This window comes from Lutjanus erythropterus, chromosome 6 (genome assembly GCF_056507025.1).
Source record: "Lutjanus erythropterus isolate fLutEry1 chromosome 6, fLutEry1.hap2, whole genome shotgun sequence".
Classification (NCBI taxonomy): Eukaryota; Metazoa; Chordata; class Actinopteri; order Lutjaniformes; family Lutjanidae; genus Lutjanus; species Lutjanus erythropterus.
Window position 1 is genome coordinate 28,406,224 of NC_139322.1, and position 17,904 is coordinate 28,424,127.

At 36.6% G+C, this 17,904-nt stretch overlaps 2 protein-coding genes across 4 annotated transcripts; one reads left to right on the forward strand and one right to left on the reverse strand.

Annotated features, from left to right (window-relative positions):
• The first annotated feature begins 792 nt into the window (after nt 1–792).
• On the forward strand, nt 793–16,264 carry bpifcl (BPI fold containing family C, like). Its single transcript, XM_084721535.1, has 15 exons — nt 793–1,049; nt 1,228–1,339; nt 2,434–2,565; nt 4,077–4,232; nt 4,334–4,397; nt 4,532–4,592; nt 4,760–4,851; nt 6,281–6,457; nt 6,632–6,691; nt 12,895–13,062; nt 13,623–13,690; nt 13,779–13,821; nt 13,945–14,005; nt 15,603–15,679; nt 15,785–16,264. The coding sequence occupies exons 1-15, from the start codon at nt 950–952 to the stop codon at nt 15,842–15,844; spliced, it is 1,431 nt and encodes a 476-aa protein (XP_084577661.1). The 5' UTR covers nt 793–949; the 3' UTR covers nt 15,845–16,264.
• Nucleotides 5,231–12,888, reverse strand: LOC146325481 (uncharacterized). Of its 3 annotated transcripts, XM_084721533.1 has the most exons (9): nt 10,776–12,888; nt 9,320–9,345; nt 9,131–9,214; nt 8,806–8,892; nt 8,458–8,526; nt 8,210–8,228; nt 7,757–7,838; nt 7,523–7,656; nt 5,231–5,419 (listed from the first exon to the last, which is right to left on the reverse strand). In XM_084721533.1, the coding sequence occupies exons 2-9, from the start codon at nt 9,343–9,345 to the stop codon at nt 5,363–5,365; spliced, it is 558 nt and encodes a 185-aa protein (XP_084577659.1). In that variant the 5' UTR covers nt 10,776–12,888; the 3' UTR covers nt 5,231–5,362. The 3 variants fall into 3 exon arrangements, with proteins under 3 accessions (XP_084577659.1, XP_084577657.1, XP_084577660.1); XM_084721531.1 differs by lacking the exon at nt 5,231–5,419 and having other exon boundaries at nt 7,152–7,656; XM_084721534.1 differs by lacking the exon at nt 5,231–5,419 and having other exon boundaries at nt 7,152–7,656; nt 8,182–8,228.
• Nucleotides 16,265–17,904: the final 1,640 nt, after the last annotated feature.

Here is a 17,904-nt window from a genome sequence, read left to right on the forward strand (position 1 = left end):
AGAAATGTTGGTTCAACTTAATATCTTAAGCTTATTCATCAAATTGTCTTATGTACAACTGAATTAATCAAGTTTATTTGACTAGAAAAGCTCATTTTTTTGAATCATTACAAAATTACCTTAACTTGTCCTTTCAAACTCAGTCAGCTAGTTTATTTTTGTGCCAGATCACAAATTACATGTAGCATGCAGCTACAACTGCCAGTTTAAAGAGTCCTCAAAAGGCTGCAGAGGCCCAAAAACAGGTTTTTGGTAGACATGTTAAAACCTGCCACTGTTACATAATCATAATCAGCTTGGCATCTCCAAGTCACCACACCTGTGAATTCAGGAAAAAAAAAAAAAAAAAAAAAAAAAAAAAAACGGATGTGGATTTTTGTGAGTCTGGATCTCACCCCAATGCCTTTAAAGACATTAGGTTACTTACCTAAAATATTAAAGAATGTATAAAGTCAACAGAACAGGACATCATATCTTTGTATTGCTAGTGGACCATAAAATGTCTTTATTCAAAGTATATGGGATGTTTTTCAAATGATTTCTGATAAGAATAGATCATTTCTGATAAGACTATTTAGAATATAGTGAGCATTTTTTTTTTGTTTTACACATTTAGCTCTACCAATTATTTGGTTAACACAGACAGAGCAGATTCCAAAAAAGCAGTTTCCTGTTGGTTACACTGACACACACCAGCGTCAGTTCCTGCCTATTGTCAGATGTCTGCGAGTTTCACTTCTCATATACTGAAATCAAAAGCTGCAGCTCAGTGGCAGAGCAACAGTGAAGACTTCAGGAGTTGACTGTCAAACTGGCAAGTAGTACTTTTTGTTCTGCAGTAACTCAGGTAGGCTACATAATACCATTAAACAGGTTCATTGTGAGTAACATTTTTCTTTTTAGAACTGATGTTTCAGTAAAGCTGTTGCACCACAGGGAATCCAGGAAAATGCTTCTGTCCATGATAGTAGTGCTCATGCTCACGTCTTCTGCCAGTGGAGAAAATCCTGCAGTGCAAGTCATTCTGACCAATAAAGGACTTCAGTACGGTAAGGCAATGTGAGATAGGGCTGTTCACTCAGTTATTAAGTTTGTTTAAACACACAGTTGCTTCATGATTATTTTCATAAAGAAACCTATAAAATTTTACTATATGATCAGAACATGAGAAATGTTTCCTTTACAAGTAAAAGTATTAAAGCTTCATTTGTGTGCTGTTTGTCCCAGGAAAGCATGTAGGTGCAGGTTGGATTCAGGACAAGTTGGAGAATATCACTTTCCCTGACATCAGCGGTGCAGTCCACATCGTCTTTGGCAACGTATACTACACACTAACAGGGTAGGATTTATATTGTTGAATATAGAGATGTCTTTTCAGTTACAAATTAGTTCACAAATCCATATATAGGTTAAGAGCAGTGGTAGAAAAGTATTTAGATAATTTATGCAAAAACACTCTAATCAAACTGAAAATATTCCATTGCAAGTAAAATCCTGCCTTTAAAAAATAAAAATGTAGGCAAAGTAATATAGGCAGCATGCACTTAAGTATGACAAGTAAAAGTAGTCATTCTGCAGTAAAACGGTCCTTGTTAGTGTTTTACTTTTTTTTTTAACCATTATTATTTCTGCATTAATGTGCATGGTGCATTTTACTGCTTTTACTGCATGCCTAAACCCAAGAAATCCCAAAAATGAAGGCAATGAGTACTTAACAAAGCAGAGCAGGTTGTTCTAGTAAGGCACTTTGCCCTCCTGGTAAAAAAAAAAAAATGCTATCACTATTCACTGCATGATAAATGTCTGTGTTTCAGATCAAAGTGCACATGTTAGAGTGCCGTTTTATTGTGACCAGCATAAGCTACACCTGTAATAATCATGTTGTTCAGTAGCTTGTCAAGTGGATGAATTATCTTGACAAAGGAGAAGTGCTCGCTGACACAGATTTTAACAAACTTGTAAACAAAATTTGGGACAAATAAACTTTTTGTGTGCACAGAAGAAATCTCAGATATTTTTCTATTTTCTATTTTTGTTGAGTGTGCAAGATCATCAGATGTTTGTGGTGTCACTGTCCTGTGACCACCACACTTCTAAAATTTCTCAAGACTTAAGGCAACTAATCAAATCACCATATTTGGAGATGTGTAGATTGCACTGGACAGAAAGGGTATGGCAAATTGTAAACTAAACCTGTCAGACAAATGTAGTTGAGTACAAAGTACAATACTTCCTTCTGAAGTGTAATCAAGTAGATGTCTGAAGTTGCATAAAATCAAAATACTCAAGTAAAGTACAAATTCTTCAGATCTCCAAGGTGAATAAGACTGTTTCTCTCCTGTTGATTTATTTCATTAGACCTATTTACATCACTCAGATCTGTGTCCATGTACCTATTTACATCTGTCTCTGCTCTCCTCATGTGCACTTCAGCACGACTATATCAAAATGCGACTTCCCAGAGCCATCTGTTGAGTTCTATGAGAATGCCACAGGACTCAAGACATCCATCTCAGGCCTCAGTGTTGCACTAACTGGCGAGTGGAGGACACACTTTGGTGCAATGTGAGTCATCCCTAATCACTGCCCTACACAAAAATTCCTTGCTCATGAAGTCAGTAATCACACAGCTGTTCAATCAGGGTTTGTATTGATACTAATATAAAGTGTTTGGAAAGAGTGTTACATATAACTCTTGTTGTTTAAATTTCTAAGCTTTGACAGAGAAATACTTAATGAGGAAGTGATATTAAGGTTCTGGTTCAAAAGAGTTTTTGTGTTCTTAGTTCATCTGTGGTCAATCAGAAAAGGAAGTGTGTCTTTAAAAGTGTCATGTCTGTGTCAGTGATTCTCAGAACATGGGCAGCCACTGCCACTACAGGAAGGGTGCAATTAAAGAGTTTAAAGAGTAAACTTGGATCCCTTTTATTAGTCGCTGCACCAACTAGTGTTAAAAATTGCAGGGTGGGGGCATCAACTTTTTCTGACTTTTGAATATGGATGTACCAAAAGAAGCTTGAGATCCCAAAAAATGGCCAAAAAGTTTGAGACACACTGCCCTGTCAACGACTCAGTAAATGTTGAAGGTGACAGCTAACTGGGATATTTTGGCCTAGGCAGGCATCTGCAGTCTGCAACTCACTGTGTTGTTTAATTTATATCAGTGTATATAGACTGGCCAGGTCTTTGTCTGTGAACTACAGAGCTGTGACTATTCTTTAATAGAATTTCCAAAAACATTCAACATTTTTCTAAGTCCAGATTTATTATTTGGCCACTAATGTTTGAATAGACCTTTTTCACAGCAGCCATTTGACATGAAATAGTAGAATTAACACAGGTGTTGCAAATTATAGTAAGTTTTATTGAGGTTCTGTTCAGGTTAAACAGAATCAGCGCTCTGCTCTTGTGCATGTTGGCTCATTAGAAAGGCTCTACTACAACGAAAGGGATGGGAACGTAATTAATATCAAGTGTAACACTTATGCTTGTCCATTTCTTTCATATCAATATGGTGGTGATGAAAAGGGCTTATTGTTAGCAAGTTAGTGTGCCAGAAATGATAAATTACCAATTAAAGGTATTGGAGCAAGAAAGAGAAACAAAGAAGAAATATTTTCAAACTGAAGATAGATTTTCAATCAGGTGTTATTTGTGATACGTGTATGTTAAGTTATAACTTGGATAAGTCACTGAGTTTAGTCCATTTCAGTGTGTGCACATACACTCTCCTTTTGGAGATGGGTATCGTGAACTAAATGGCTACCAGTTCCTGACTGGTCAATGCAAAATATTTATAAAGTTTCTGGACAAATGAAATACTATCTGTATTTATGTAAAATTACATGAACAGCTGACAGGACAAAATGTTCAATTTAATGAAAGGGCTGCTAATTGCAATAACTCAGGCAACAATTTAGCTAGTTACTTCTGCAAAAAAATTAATAAAGTAACTGTTTAATACTGTTTTTAAATTTTCACATCTTTTCATGTTATGTCTTTATTTTGTTGCACTAAGTTGTGGAAAGTAGTATCCTGGATAAATGTTCACCTGTGTATTTTCTGTGTATTTTCAGACATGATGGAGGATCATTCAACATGGCTATATTTAATGTGGATGTGACCTCTGTGGTGGAGCTGGGGAGAGATCCTAATGGGCATCTGTCCGTCACCAGTGCCAGCTGTGATGCTCAAGTCGGAGATGTGAACATACAGTTCCATGGTGGAGCCAGGTACAGTATAATAGACAATATAACAGGATAACAGAGAGGGGGAGATAAGACAGGTGACACTGATGTCAAGATATAAGCCCTGCATTTTCATTTGTCAATAGTTGGATCTTCCAGCCTTTTGTGAAGCATTACAAGGGACGAATTAGGGGTAAAATACAGGAGCAAGTGAGTGATTCTCTCATATTTTGTCACATATATCAGTGAAGTCACATATATCTTGTATGGTCATCAGATGATGCTACTGTAAAGATTTTCAGTGGTGAGCATTGCAACACATTTGTCTTGTTCTTCTTCCATAGATCTGCCCTCATGTTAATGAATCCATTGTAAACTTGGAGTACCACCTGCAGGCCATGAATGGTATTGCAGCAGTCTTCATAAAGACCCTTATTACAAAACAAAATATACATCCATACTAGTTTCACAGGCCAGAAATGACATTAAACTAAAAGTAAAATAGGGCGCAGTCAGGTATGCAAATGTATAAAGGGATAATTCAGTGTACAAATGTTTTGTATTCTAAACAGTTTCCTTTGATGTGGATCAAGATGTTACTCTTGACCTCCCTCTCACTGGACTGCCTGTTATTATTACTTCAAGTCTGAATCTGGGTCTGAAGGTAAGCAAACACACACAGAAGTACTTTCATGTCCTCTGTTTTCATTTTGTGGAAGTCCCCTGACTTTTGTCCACATTCTCAGGCAGTTCTTTCACTTCTTTGAAAAAAAGAGTATTTTACAATTAGACTACCATTGTAAATGCTTTATAAATCGTTTATAACTGGAATATTAGAATTGGTTGTAAACAATTTATGTATAATTACTAAACAGCTATTAAGAATTATAACACAGTTCTCATACATTGATGTGGGCTGTATTTGGCAGGATCCAATTACTACTTAGTACCAATTAATCTACAGTCTTACACATAACTGGCAAATATCCACTGTGCATAACAAAATGATAGCAAAAAAGAAAAAAAACACACACAGGAAAATTTTATTTGTATAACCCAATATCAAAAATCACAATTTGCCTCAGGTGGCTTTAAATTCTATACAGTGTGCGACTCTCGAAAGAGTAAGGAAAAACACACAAAAAACTTTTAACTGGGAAGAAATGTAAGAAACCTCATGGAGATGGCACAGAAGAAGGATCCCCCTCCCTGGGTGGACAGACGTGCAATAGCTGTCACATAAACAGAGCAGCAAAATCACAAAAATACAGTAATTGAAAACAGAATGAGTAAATACATAGAATTAGAGGAATATGAGTCCAGGAGGATGTCAAACAACATCATGTGTCACAGTACTTGTGTCATTACACTGGCTACCTGTAACATTCACTTGTTTTTAAGGCACTAAATGGTTTAGCACTTTTATACCCTTCCAACTGTTCCAAACCAGTCCCTTATGTTGTTAAACCCTGGCTTGCAAAACATACTTTTATGATCTTGTTTTTAATTAAATTGACCGTTTTAATTGTTTTATTATTATTGAATACTAAAAATTATGCTGAAAATGTCAAGGTAGATGTTGCCAGAGCCTTATTATGAATCTGGTTATTCAAGTTGTTAATGTGATGCTAAATGAAACTTTTTGACTATTAGGATATGCTGACAGTGGTTAAATGGTAGGAACTTTAACATTAATTAATATCTGATGAAGCTGAGAGGCATAAAGGCTGCTGATGGAGAAGACAAAGTAAGCTAAGAAAACAATGAGATCTGAGGCTTAACACTATGGCTAAATGTGGGCTCACTATCTAGCAAGCAATAGGTAACTGTTGCCCCTTTTTTTATCTAATGTGTTATAACAACTTATTAATGATTTATAAAAGCTTAACAACTTCATTAATAACTTAATTTTACACATAATACACCTTATAAATAATTTATAAGGGTAGTCTTATTGTAAAATGGGAAAGGCTCCAACAGCTCAGGTAACCATCATTTATGATGAGGACCAAAACACATGAAAAGAAATTATGTGAAACAACAAAAATGTGACCAATAGCTGTGATGGATTATTTGCTCATCTTTGCTTAAAGGGAGAGTTCTACGATATCAAAACCCACACAGAGCCTCCCTTTGTGGCCCAGCCTTTCACTCTGCCTGACCAGCCTGGCTACATGTTGTCACTAGGCCTGTCTGAATTCACCCTGAACTCTGCTTCATTCGGATACTACACAGCTGGAGTGTTTAAGGCCGTCATCAATGACAGCATGGTAAGTGGACTTGAAAAATGCATAGAGGAAGAAAGCAGAGAATTTTGGTTTAAATCTTGAACAGCTTTTGCATCACAACAATCCTTTCATGTATGTCCTCCTTAAGGTTGAGCATTGGTCACTTTCTGCCTTAAATCATATCTGTGATTAAGAGATGTTGTTTCATCATCTCAGATCCCTCCACTGTGTCCTGTGCACCTAAATACCAGTTCAATGGGGCCTTTAGTTCCTCAGGTAAGTTAATCCACATCGGGCTTGTATTCATCAACACTGAACATAAACTTTACTGATCTCACACAGGGGGTTTTATAACTCTCTGCATGAATGGCTTTATGTCTGCATGCACCAATACAGATCTGACATCCATACTTGATTAAAAACAAGTAAATTGGCTCTGAAAAGAGCTCTTCCATAAAAATGTTTGACACACAAGTCTGTTCAAATAGCATTTATATTTGCAGCACTGCATCTGAATTGTTTTCTTCATATCTCTCACATTATATCATATATCCATTCAAAACATATTTGCATACAATATATGTCATGCTCAACAAAATCAATCAGTGTCACATAATCATTATAGAATATAATAATAATATATAATATCAAATACACTCAGTCATCAAAAATTTTCTGTGGTAGGTCTTTAAGAGTTTAGATTTGTCATTCAAAATCAGTAGCAGTGTCCTTAAAACAATCAAACAGTGACAAAAGGAAGTTCACAAGGCAGCCATGGTTAAGTGATGTCAACACATACAATCACAATATCATGTTTGACATGACATTTTTTTTTTTAGCTCATTACTCACTCACTTTGGCATTGTATAGGTTTTCAGGATTAGTGCAGCTTGTTCTTCTCATTCTACATCATAGTTTTATGCTACATACTCCTCTTCATGTTGACCTCTGTTACCAGTTACTTTCTCTTATTAAATTTCATAGTAATCTGAACTGAACAAAATACCACATTATGAAAAGAACAGTAAGTACTAGACAAAAGAACTTGATAACACATGTGAGTCCAGAATATTTAGTTGATCTTTTACTTCCCCTTGTTTGAATTACCTGAACCCTTGTTTCCTCTTTCAGTTTTTGTAGATTAATGATTTGATTCAGCAGTTCAGCTAGTTCTACTGCATTCTTCTCCGCTCCTGAACCACTCATCAGCACAATTTTCACATCTTGATTCACCAACGTCTCTGAAAAAGAAAATTATTTCCCTACTTAGCAAACATTTCTAAATGTTTAGCAGGAATATATTAGATCATATTGAAATAATTAGAAAAAAAAAAGTAGTACCTCTGGAAAAAAGATTGCCGGCAAAATACAGCATTGCTGCCACAACTATGACGACACCAACTGCCACCTGGACTGATAAAGTCTGTGAGGATAGATGGAGAGTAATTTTAATGAGCAACTGAAACTGTGGTGGTAGGCCTATATAATTTGTGACTGAATAAAAGTGTACCAAGTGACAAGTAGCGACATATTGACAAAATCCAACTCACAATCAAAACTAACAAAAAAATACAGTTTGAGAAAAAACATCAACAGTCCCCCATAAAGTATTATTCTAATTTTACTTCAGGATTTGCATTTCTCAAAAATACTAATGCTAAGGTGCAATTATATTTTTAGATGGAACATGGCTGTAGGTTTATGGGCCAGTTCAGGTCTTACTGAAGCTGTTAAAAAAAGCATACATTTGAGATAATGTTTCTTACTACTCTGGGGTGCACGGTAGATCCTTACCATACTTGTGTTGTCCACCCTAAAACATGAGAGACAAAGACAGTTGCAATTAAATTACAAAATACTTTTAAAAGGTCACTATTAGCTCTTACAGTAAAATGTTTTGTTCACACTCTGAAAACCATCTTCTAGTTACAAAAACATGATTAAGTTGTAATAATCAATCTTGACATATATGATATCTTGAGCAGACATTATCTAAATACATGTAGTAACAAAGAATCAAACTGCCTCAGTTGACATCTTACCTGTTAGACTGTTGACTAAAATTTGGAGGTGAATCCCTGGACCAGCCACTCTCTGACATGGCATCGGACCTGTGATACAAAGAAAGTTGAAATCAAAGCAGCAAGCAGTGATAAATGGGCCCTCACAAGCCTCGCATGTCAGGCCCTTTTAAGTACACCCTTTTCTTTGTAAGACCAGTGTTGTTTTACAGATTATAAATGGACATGAGAGTGTTTTCTGTCATACTGTAAATCGCAAAATTCTCAGTGAACATCCTGAAGATTATGTGAGACACACAACACACACACACACACACAACTCTAATTTCATCATCTCCCAGTTAAGATTTTTTCCAGTTGACATCTTACCTGATAGATTGCTCTTGTAAAAATGGAAGTGAGTCCCTGCTCCAGACACTCTCTGACACCGTCTCAGAGGCACCATAGCTGCTCTCACTCAAAGGAAAAAACAAACAAACAAACAAACAAAATATTGAGTATTCTCAACTGATGTTTTGAATTAAAGACATTTCTTTAAAATATTGTGATGAATTCTTCGACCAATCACCCTATGATATTACTCAACATTATTAAAAGCACTACTATTATTATTATTATTATTATTATTATTAAAACGTGCTTCATCAACATTCATACTAAAGCCCACTGAGAATATAGACTGTTGAGAACATACCTCTGACCAGAACTAGAGCTACCGCTAACGCTGAAGTACCCAGCATCCATCTCAGTGTAAACAGGACGACAAATGGGAGCCACCCTGTACAATACATGGTTTATATATTACTTGAAAAAGCAGATGACAGAATGTAATCCAGACACATAGTTATAGGTTGCAATAGCTGACCTTTGTTTTAAGTCTCACCTTTTTCTTGTCATTGAATGTTCCATCTGCTCTTTTCACCGTTCACACCACAAAAGAAGAGAGAAAAGACATGCATATTACATTGCAGACAGTTACATGTTATATTAATTAACATTTCTATTTATTCATCATTAATTAACATTAATAATTTTACTTCATTTTTTCATATAGCTATAGTTTGATCTGTCTTCTTTTCTGTTACACGAAAGTAGTGTCAGTATATGAACATCAGATCTGGTGCTCCGCTGTTGCAAGGCAAGTGTCTAACATAAGTACAACTCTAATCTGCATCCACAAAGAGTGACGTGGTGTCCATATTTCCCACATATTCCATGTGTGAGAGGGCACACAAGTAGGCTATGTATTTTCAATTTTGTATGAAGGGCACTTTTAATCAAGCCTCACACCAAAGGTCTATTCAGGTGAATACAACCGAAATAAAAACACAATCAAACTCTTGGCTAATAACCCTGTTAACATGCCAACCTCCTTTTATTAAATGTAGAAAAGTTGCCAAGAGTCCTCTTAATGCTTATCAAAATACACATTTTTAAACCATAACTTTTATTTAACTTTGATTTAGATGGGCTACAGAGACATGTTATGATTGACACACAGATAGTGATATTATTTGATTAATAAAGCTGACCAGTGCTTTGGCAGTATTCCCACATTTTTTAAACCAGGAAGTGAGAGAGGGGTCCCTAGGGTATAGCTAAACCTTTTTAGAAATCTCATGAAATCTGGGACAGAACTTTTAAGGGCCAACATTTTTATTAAGAAATACATTTTAAAACAAACATGATTATAATAGTAAATGTTATACATATGTTTTCAGAAGGTATAGTTCTATATATATATATATATATATATATATATATATATATATATATATATTCGGAAGGCTTTTTAATGCTTTCTTGTTGAGACTGGATCTCTGTCCTCAAGAGAAAACCTGCGTGACTAATTTGAGGTCACGGCAAATCAGCTTCAGTCACTCTTAAAGGTATAATTTCCCTAAATAAAACAATGTATAGACTCATATGACATAATCCCTTTCAGACGTCACTTATCACCCACTAGAAGCATGTGATACTGGTTGTATCGCTGCTGGTATTTTGTTATTTTTTCTCATTGTTTGGCTGTGCTCAGGACATTTCACCAACCCAAAACATTGGTATTTGATGTTGTGATGTGTTTACAACAGAAAAAATCTACTGACTGTACCTCTAAAAAAAAGAGTTGTAAGGGGAACTTTATATACTTCGTAAAACCTCCAGATGTGGTCAGGAGGACCCAATCACACTGTGCCATAACATGGGCTACATATCACACATATTGTATTATACTAGGTGAAAATGGGGTCAAAAGTGAATCTAACTCTGCTCATGTGGAACTTGCTTTGTTTAAATAAATAAATGAATAAAAAGGCTATAGCAGTGAAGTAATAACTTGCCTTTCAGCTTGCTTTCCCGATGTAGATACTGTCCTCCTGTCAAGCTGGTCAGGATTTTATCGTCACACTGTTGTCACCCTGCTGCCCAACACCAAAAAAACAAACAAAAAAAAAAACATAAAACATCTAAAGCTGTGTTTCCACCAAACACCTCAAAACCTGGACAGAAGTGGTATCTGCATGGATCTATTTTACATTTCCACTGCACACACTTCTCTGACTAGGTGGGGCTGTTAATGGGGTAGGAAGGGGCTTTCCAGCACACACACAGGGAAGTAGGCAGGAAAAGTAAAGAGTACCCTATTACAATACACAGCGCAGTACATTATCCTAAAAATATCAACTCAGTGGTAGCATCTCAAATAGCGAAGCTCTTTAGTTGTGATAAAGCTTTTATTTCAATAGCATGTGGACAGAGACAGAAAGGCTGGCGTCTTTGGATAATTATGGTAAACTTTTATCTTTTGATCTTGAACAACATCCTCATGTAGTCGTTGTTCTGGGAGTTTAGAATTTCCTGTGTTGAATTTCCTGTGCTCTGTGTGGAACTGACGGGGTTGCTGCAGAATAAAACCAGCGTTTTGCTCACTCCACAAAGCTGAAACAAACAAGATGCCATATCCAGAATCTACCCTGATATCACAGCTAATACTAACTCCACTAACTTTAATGGCAACATTTAGGAATGCAACAAAAATAAGTCAGCTTTTGAACTAAAATAAGAGAAAGAAAAGCATCATGATTCAGCAGAGCAGCATGATTGATCAGGATGGCTCAGTCCAGCATTTGCGGAGATAACTCTCCCTGTCTATGCCGTACTTGCCTATGGGATGAGTCATCTGGTAATATATTTCTCCATGCTGAATACAGAGAGGATCATTTTCTTTGTATCAGACCAGATATTACAGCTTTCAGACAGAAAGAACACTGATATTGTCCCCAACTTTAATAACTTTTACTTACAGTATACCCATGTGCTCTCAGTCTGTAGTTGTGAGCCCTCGATGTTCACAAGGCCGGCCCACAGTCCTCCAGAACTCAGCTGTCTGCATTGAAGGAAGTGGTACAAGATGCAGCTGAGTTGTAGTCTGTACAATCTGAAAGGGAATCAGAAGGTGGGAGTTATTTTCCAGTGGGAACTGAGACCTATGTTACAGCTGTGAATACTCTGTCACTCAGCAAAGCCATTCTCACCTCACCTCCTCAGGTCCTGGTTTGAGTAAAAGAGACTCCAGCTGCTTGCCTCGATCTCGCTGCACTCCCTCACTGAGCCAAATAATGGCTGTGAAGAACAAGATCTTTACAATAACAATTAGCTGTCCTGACATCAAATGTCTGTAGCAGTGTCAACTTCATAACTGATTGTGTATGTTTGTGAATTTGAGATGAAGAGAAAAAAAAATCACTTTGCTCTTGTCTAAAACAGTTACAGGTAGTTGGCCTTGACTTAATCTAAAGTTTCTGAAGTTTCATGTTTTAACTAGGAAAGGTCACTCAGAAGACTGCAGATCCCCACCAGGCATCAGATAGTGAAGTACCTACTGCAGTGCCACCACAACTGACAGATGCAACCAGAGGAGATTTGCAAAGTTCTGACAACATTAACATGAGCCCTTCTCACTCTTCTTAACTGGATGGCCATATAAAACAGAGCTGTCAAAAATTAAAATTAACTGCCTCACATTTATACATCTCCACCAACCAGTCAAGTTACTGTTTACATCCATGACTGTCCAGACTCAGATAATGTCTGTAATAAAGACTTTGAAAGAGAATGAAGTATGGAACTTACTACTATACTGACCTGTAACTTTGAGGGAATTTAGAAAAAGGTATTAGGTGTATTTTTCTCATGAATGCTACTCATGATGTATGACGTACAGAGCAGTTTTTTTAAACTCATAAAAGACTATGAACATATTGTCTTTTACATTGTCACATGAGCAAATCCAGTGGTCGACCAGATTCCAGTAGACAGGATAACACAAGCCTGTAAATTGAAAATATTTCTTAGCTTTCCTGCCCCATTTCACTCTGTACTGTTCATTAAACATGTCATTAAAGTTGGTAAAATATTATAGAATTAAATGTTTATCATTCACTTCCTTTCTCTCTGCAGCTTCCAAAGATGTTTCCAGGTCTGCTGATGAGTCTGCAGGTTTACGCCAGAGAGTTTCCACAGGTTTCATTCCTGCCTGATGCTCTCACACTGGACTTCAAGAGTGTTGTGAAGGCCTTCGCCATCCAGCCAAATGGTACCCAGACCCCACTGTTCAAACTCAATTTTGTGAGTACTTTTGTTTTCTGGCCTATTGATACACTGCATACCCCAGAATGAATACATGCAAGTATTTGTGTATTTTTCTTTTTTCTTCTTTTTCTAGTTCAGCCTTAATTCTGAGGGACAGTGTGAGCACAGAAAAAGATGTTTTACCAGCACATAAAATACATTTTGCAGAGAAACTATTTTCACTCAAAGAATCAATTTAGTTTGACGGCACAAAACTTCCCACAAAATGAATACATGCTGTCTTCTGCACAAGTCACTTCATTGTAATGGTTAATGTAATCTTTCAATATATATTTTAATGAGTGTTAAAAGTTCAATAAATCAGACTAGGTAATTGACAGGCAACTAATGGACTAAGGACATTTTGATTATTTATCACTATTATTATTTATCAGTCATTTATAAAGCAAACAATACTAAACATTCACTGGTTCCAACATCTCAAATGTCAGATTTCTGACTATACAATTAATTGATTAAACAGATAAACAACTCATAGATTAATAAAAACATATGGCAGCAGCTGTAACTTAAATCTCCTTTTCTCTCTCTTCCAGGACTCAGGATACAGTGGTAAAGTGTGGGTTGCTGATGGGAAACTGAAGGGCTCCATGGCGATGAACAAGTGAGCATCAGCATGTTTTAAAACACACACACACACCTGACCCTGGGTTCATAAACTTAAAGTAAGTATGCTGCTTCCTTTCAAACAGTCTTACAGTGACGCTGGTAGTGAGTGAAGTGGGATCCTTTAAGGTACATGACACATGACAAAAACTACATCACATTTCATGTTAGTCACAGTCAGCAGCCTTACATGTACACTACTTGAGGAGAATCAGACACTGACTATAAGAAATCACATATTTTTATTTGCAGACTGGTCCTATCCAAGACCTTGCGAAGATGGGAGTGACAACAGCCATAGCAAGCCTGAACAGTGAGTCTTTTTTCATCTTTTTGCGTTCACTTCTCACTTCATGAGTGTTTTCTACTTCAGTCATTAACCAGTAATTCTATTCATAAAATTCAACTCTGGGGGAGTAAAGTGAAAGATTAGTAGCTTATATTAAGTATAGTAATTTACACTCCACTCCAATCATCACTGTTCCTCCAAAAATACACCAATCAGGCATTACATTATGACCACTGACAGGTGAAGTTAATAACACTGATTATCTCTTCATCATGGCACCTAGTGGGAGGGATTTACACCGATCAGGCATGACATTATGACCGCCTGCCTAATATCATGTTAGTCCTCCTTTTGCTGCCAAAACAGCCCTGACCCGTCAAGGCATGGACTCCACTAGACCCCTGAAGGTGTGCTGTGGTATCTGGCACCAAGATGTTAGCAGCAGATCCTTTAAGCCCTGTAAGTTGCGAGGTGGGGCCTCCATGGATCGGACTTGTTTGTCCTGCACATCCCACAGATGCTTGATTGGATTGAGATCTGGGGAATTTGGAGGCCAAGTCAAGACCTCAATCTCATTGTTGTGCTCCTCAAACCATTCCTAAACCATTTTGGCTTTGTGGCATGGCGCATTATCCTGCTGAAAGAGGCCACAGACATCAGGGAATACTATTTCCATGAAAGGGTGTACATGGTCTGCAACAATGCGCTTGCCCATTTTTCCTGCTTCGAACACATTAACTTTGAGGGCGAAATGTTCACTTGCTGCATAATATATCCCTCCCTCTAACAGGTGCCATGATAAAGAGATAATCAGTATTATTCACTTCACCTGTCAGTGGTCATAATGTTATGCCTGATCGGTGTATTAGGCATTTTTCTGTTCTGCTTGAGGACATTTGCACCAGACCGGTGTAGGAAATGTATCATGTTTCTCCAGTAAAAAAGAGCAACTATGTATGCTTATAATGTTGAATGTGATTTTCATTGGGCCAGAACAACACAGAAGCATACAAAGCACTTTTTCCTTCAGAATATGGCAACACACTGTACTGACAGTGTGTACTGATCCAACATACTAGAACACTGGTGCCCAACTTAGGGGTCCCACTCCCCACTAAGTGTCACCAAAAGCTTCATAGGTGATCGCAGTTAAAACAACCAAAGAAGTAGCAGGGCAATGGCAAAGCACCAGGGAGAGAATAACACTGATTTTTTTATTTATTTTTTTTTAAGAAGCATGTTTAGTATCTATGAATATTGTTAAAACATAATAAAGACAGAGAATCTTATAAAAGATTCCTAAAAATATCAGTAATCTGAACTCTGGAAATAATCTGCTCAAAATTGATGTAAATCGTTTGTTTTGCACAAGCTTCCTGCAGTTACTGTGTGCACTATTTGGGTTAATTGTACAGTTTATCAGTTGGTCTGTGCTTCCATGCTTTGAATATAATATGAAACATCCATGAAATACTAAAGGGTTGTGAGTGTATTCAATGACAGAAAAGGGATTGCTCGAAGAAAAAGGGTGGCAACTACTGAACTAGCAGGTATAGATGATAATAATGTTCAGTATGAACTGTACATCGTCCTTGACTCAACATGCACTTTTCTGTTTCAGAGAAACTCGGCAACGGTTTTGATTTACCCAGAATGAAGCGAGCAGAGCTTGTCAACACAGTTCTGAAGATGGAAGAGGTCAGTAATGGTATTTATGTTGGGTTAATTTTTTGCTTTTAGGGAAATTTTTAATCTAAAGAGAAGAAATTGTGTTGGGCTGACCACTGTCTTTATTCCTCACAGGGATTTATAGCCATCGCTTCAGATGCTCAGGTGCTGCAGACAGACAGAGGCTTCAACTGACAGACAAACTCATCTTTTTAACTCTGGTACATCAAACACATACTTTTCGTCTCAGTTATGACTTTAAAGGCTTAAACCAGCAAATAAACTGAATTGTCTTGATTTGACACTGCATGACCAAAGCACTAGTAAAGCAAAACTTCATCTACCCCAGTGTGGATTCTGGACTGTAAATCATTAACATGCCTTGCTACGCAGCATATAATCAATATTTTGGTGCTCATAATTTACACACCTACAGCCTTCATGTCAAATTAACAGTGATTTCACCGACAGTTCAACTTTATAAATACTTATAAAGTTGAGGTGTACAGCCTCCAATCTTCACCCACATTGACCTTTTTAAAATGTTTCTTAATGCATGAATGTCTCATTCATATAAAAATTGTAACAGAATAAAGGATTGAAAATCTAATTGTCATCAAAAGTTTTTCTTAAGTTTTACATATGTTTACATGGAATGCAACTAGGTACATTTACTCAACTACTGCACTTAAGCACAATTTTTAGGTATGATGTACTTGCACTATGAGTATTTCCATTTTCTGCTTTCTACTTTTACTCCTCTACATTTCAGAGGGAAATACTGTACTACTTCACTACATTTATCTGACAGCTTTAATTTCTTCACAGATTCAAATTATCATTACACAATATAATAAAGAAAAATGTTATTGTCATTATTATTATTATTATTATTATTATTATTATTAGTAGTAGTAGTAGTAGTAGTAGTAGTAGTAGTAGTAATAGTAATAGTAGTATAAGTTAAGATAAAACTGTATTGCTCCTCAGGGGAAATTCACAGGCTACCCAGCAGTCTATAAAGTCATTAAAATTAGCTGCACTCAGCTGCAACATTTAAGTGATGAACACATTAATGCGTCAATAATATTCTGAAATGGGCCATTCTGCAAAATAAGTATTTTTACTATTGGTACTTCATGGCAGTACTTTCTTAAAGAGGACTTTGAACCAATTTAGTGGCATTGTCAAGTATACTAGATGTTTTGTTTTTGTTTCTGACTGGTCAAATTTCTATCCACGATATACAGTAGGTGAGAGTCTGAGCTTTTTTGACTGAAAGACAAAAACATGGAAGCAAAAACACTAAAATGAAACATTGAGGGAATACTAAATAAAAAATAAGCAATGCTATCAATTGAAAGTAATGCTTTGGGAGAATACAACTAAAGAGTTAAAGTAGAATTGAAAACATTTTACAAAACACTTCAGCACCATATCTTCATGAAACAATGACATCTCTTTATTTTGAAACATTTCAGTGTGCACTCTTTAGTTTCTGTTACATGTTCACATTCTTGGAATGTAACACCACCAAAAATATAAATATATGCCTATTTACAGCCACTGTTCCTAAAATGTTCCCCGTAGAAAAACAAACCCTCACTTCATTCATGAGAGGAGACACTGACTGTGTGGATACTGACTGGCTGATCAGTCAGTTAGGCAGCAGACTGGACTTTGCACGAAACGGTCCTGAGCTGGACAATGCATGAAGGAAATTATGAACAAGCTTTTAAAAAGAAGCTCAGGTGAACTGGAAGCTGAAAAAGACCAACACACTGTAGCTACATCGAGTTCTACTGAACTAGCTGAAAGTGGAGCAAGATACTGACTGTGGAGCATCCTGGAAGACTTGGGATGCTGACCTCAATCAATGGATACTGTAACACCAAAATAGCTTTCATTATGCCACAAACCCCTTTAATGTAAACTTTACTTTGTAAAATCCTTATTGAAATTTCTAGAGAGACTAAAGAGAAAAAAAGGGAAGAACGGGTAAGCATTACAGGGTTTTTGTATGTCGCCTTCATCTCTGTGTGGTCTTTATGAAAGAAGCAAACAGGGAAACTGATCAAATGTCAACCATGTAGCACCTGAGAGTCTGGGAAATGTAGTATAAAAACACCACAAGCTAACAGCTTTTAAAATCCATCAGTTTAACAGCCTTTGCCATGTTTACCAATACAAATATACCATAAATAACACCATCAGTAAGAAGTACAAAGTGGGTTTGTTCATGATCATAAATAAAG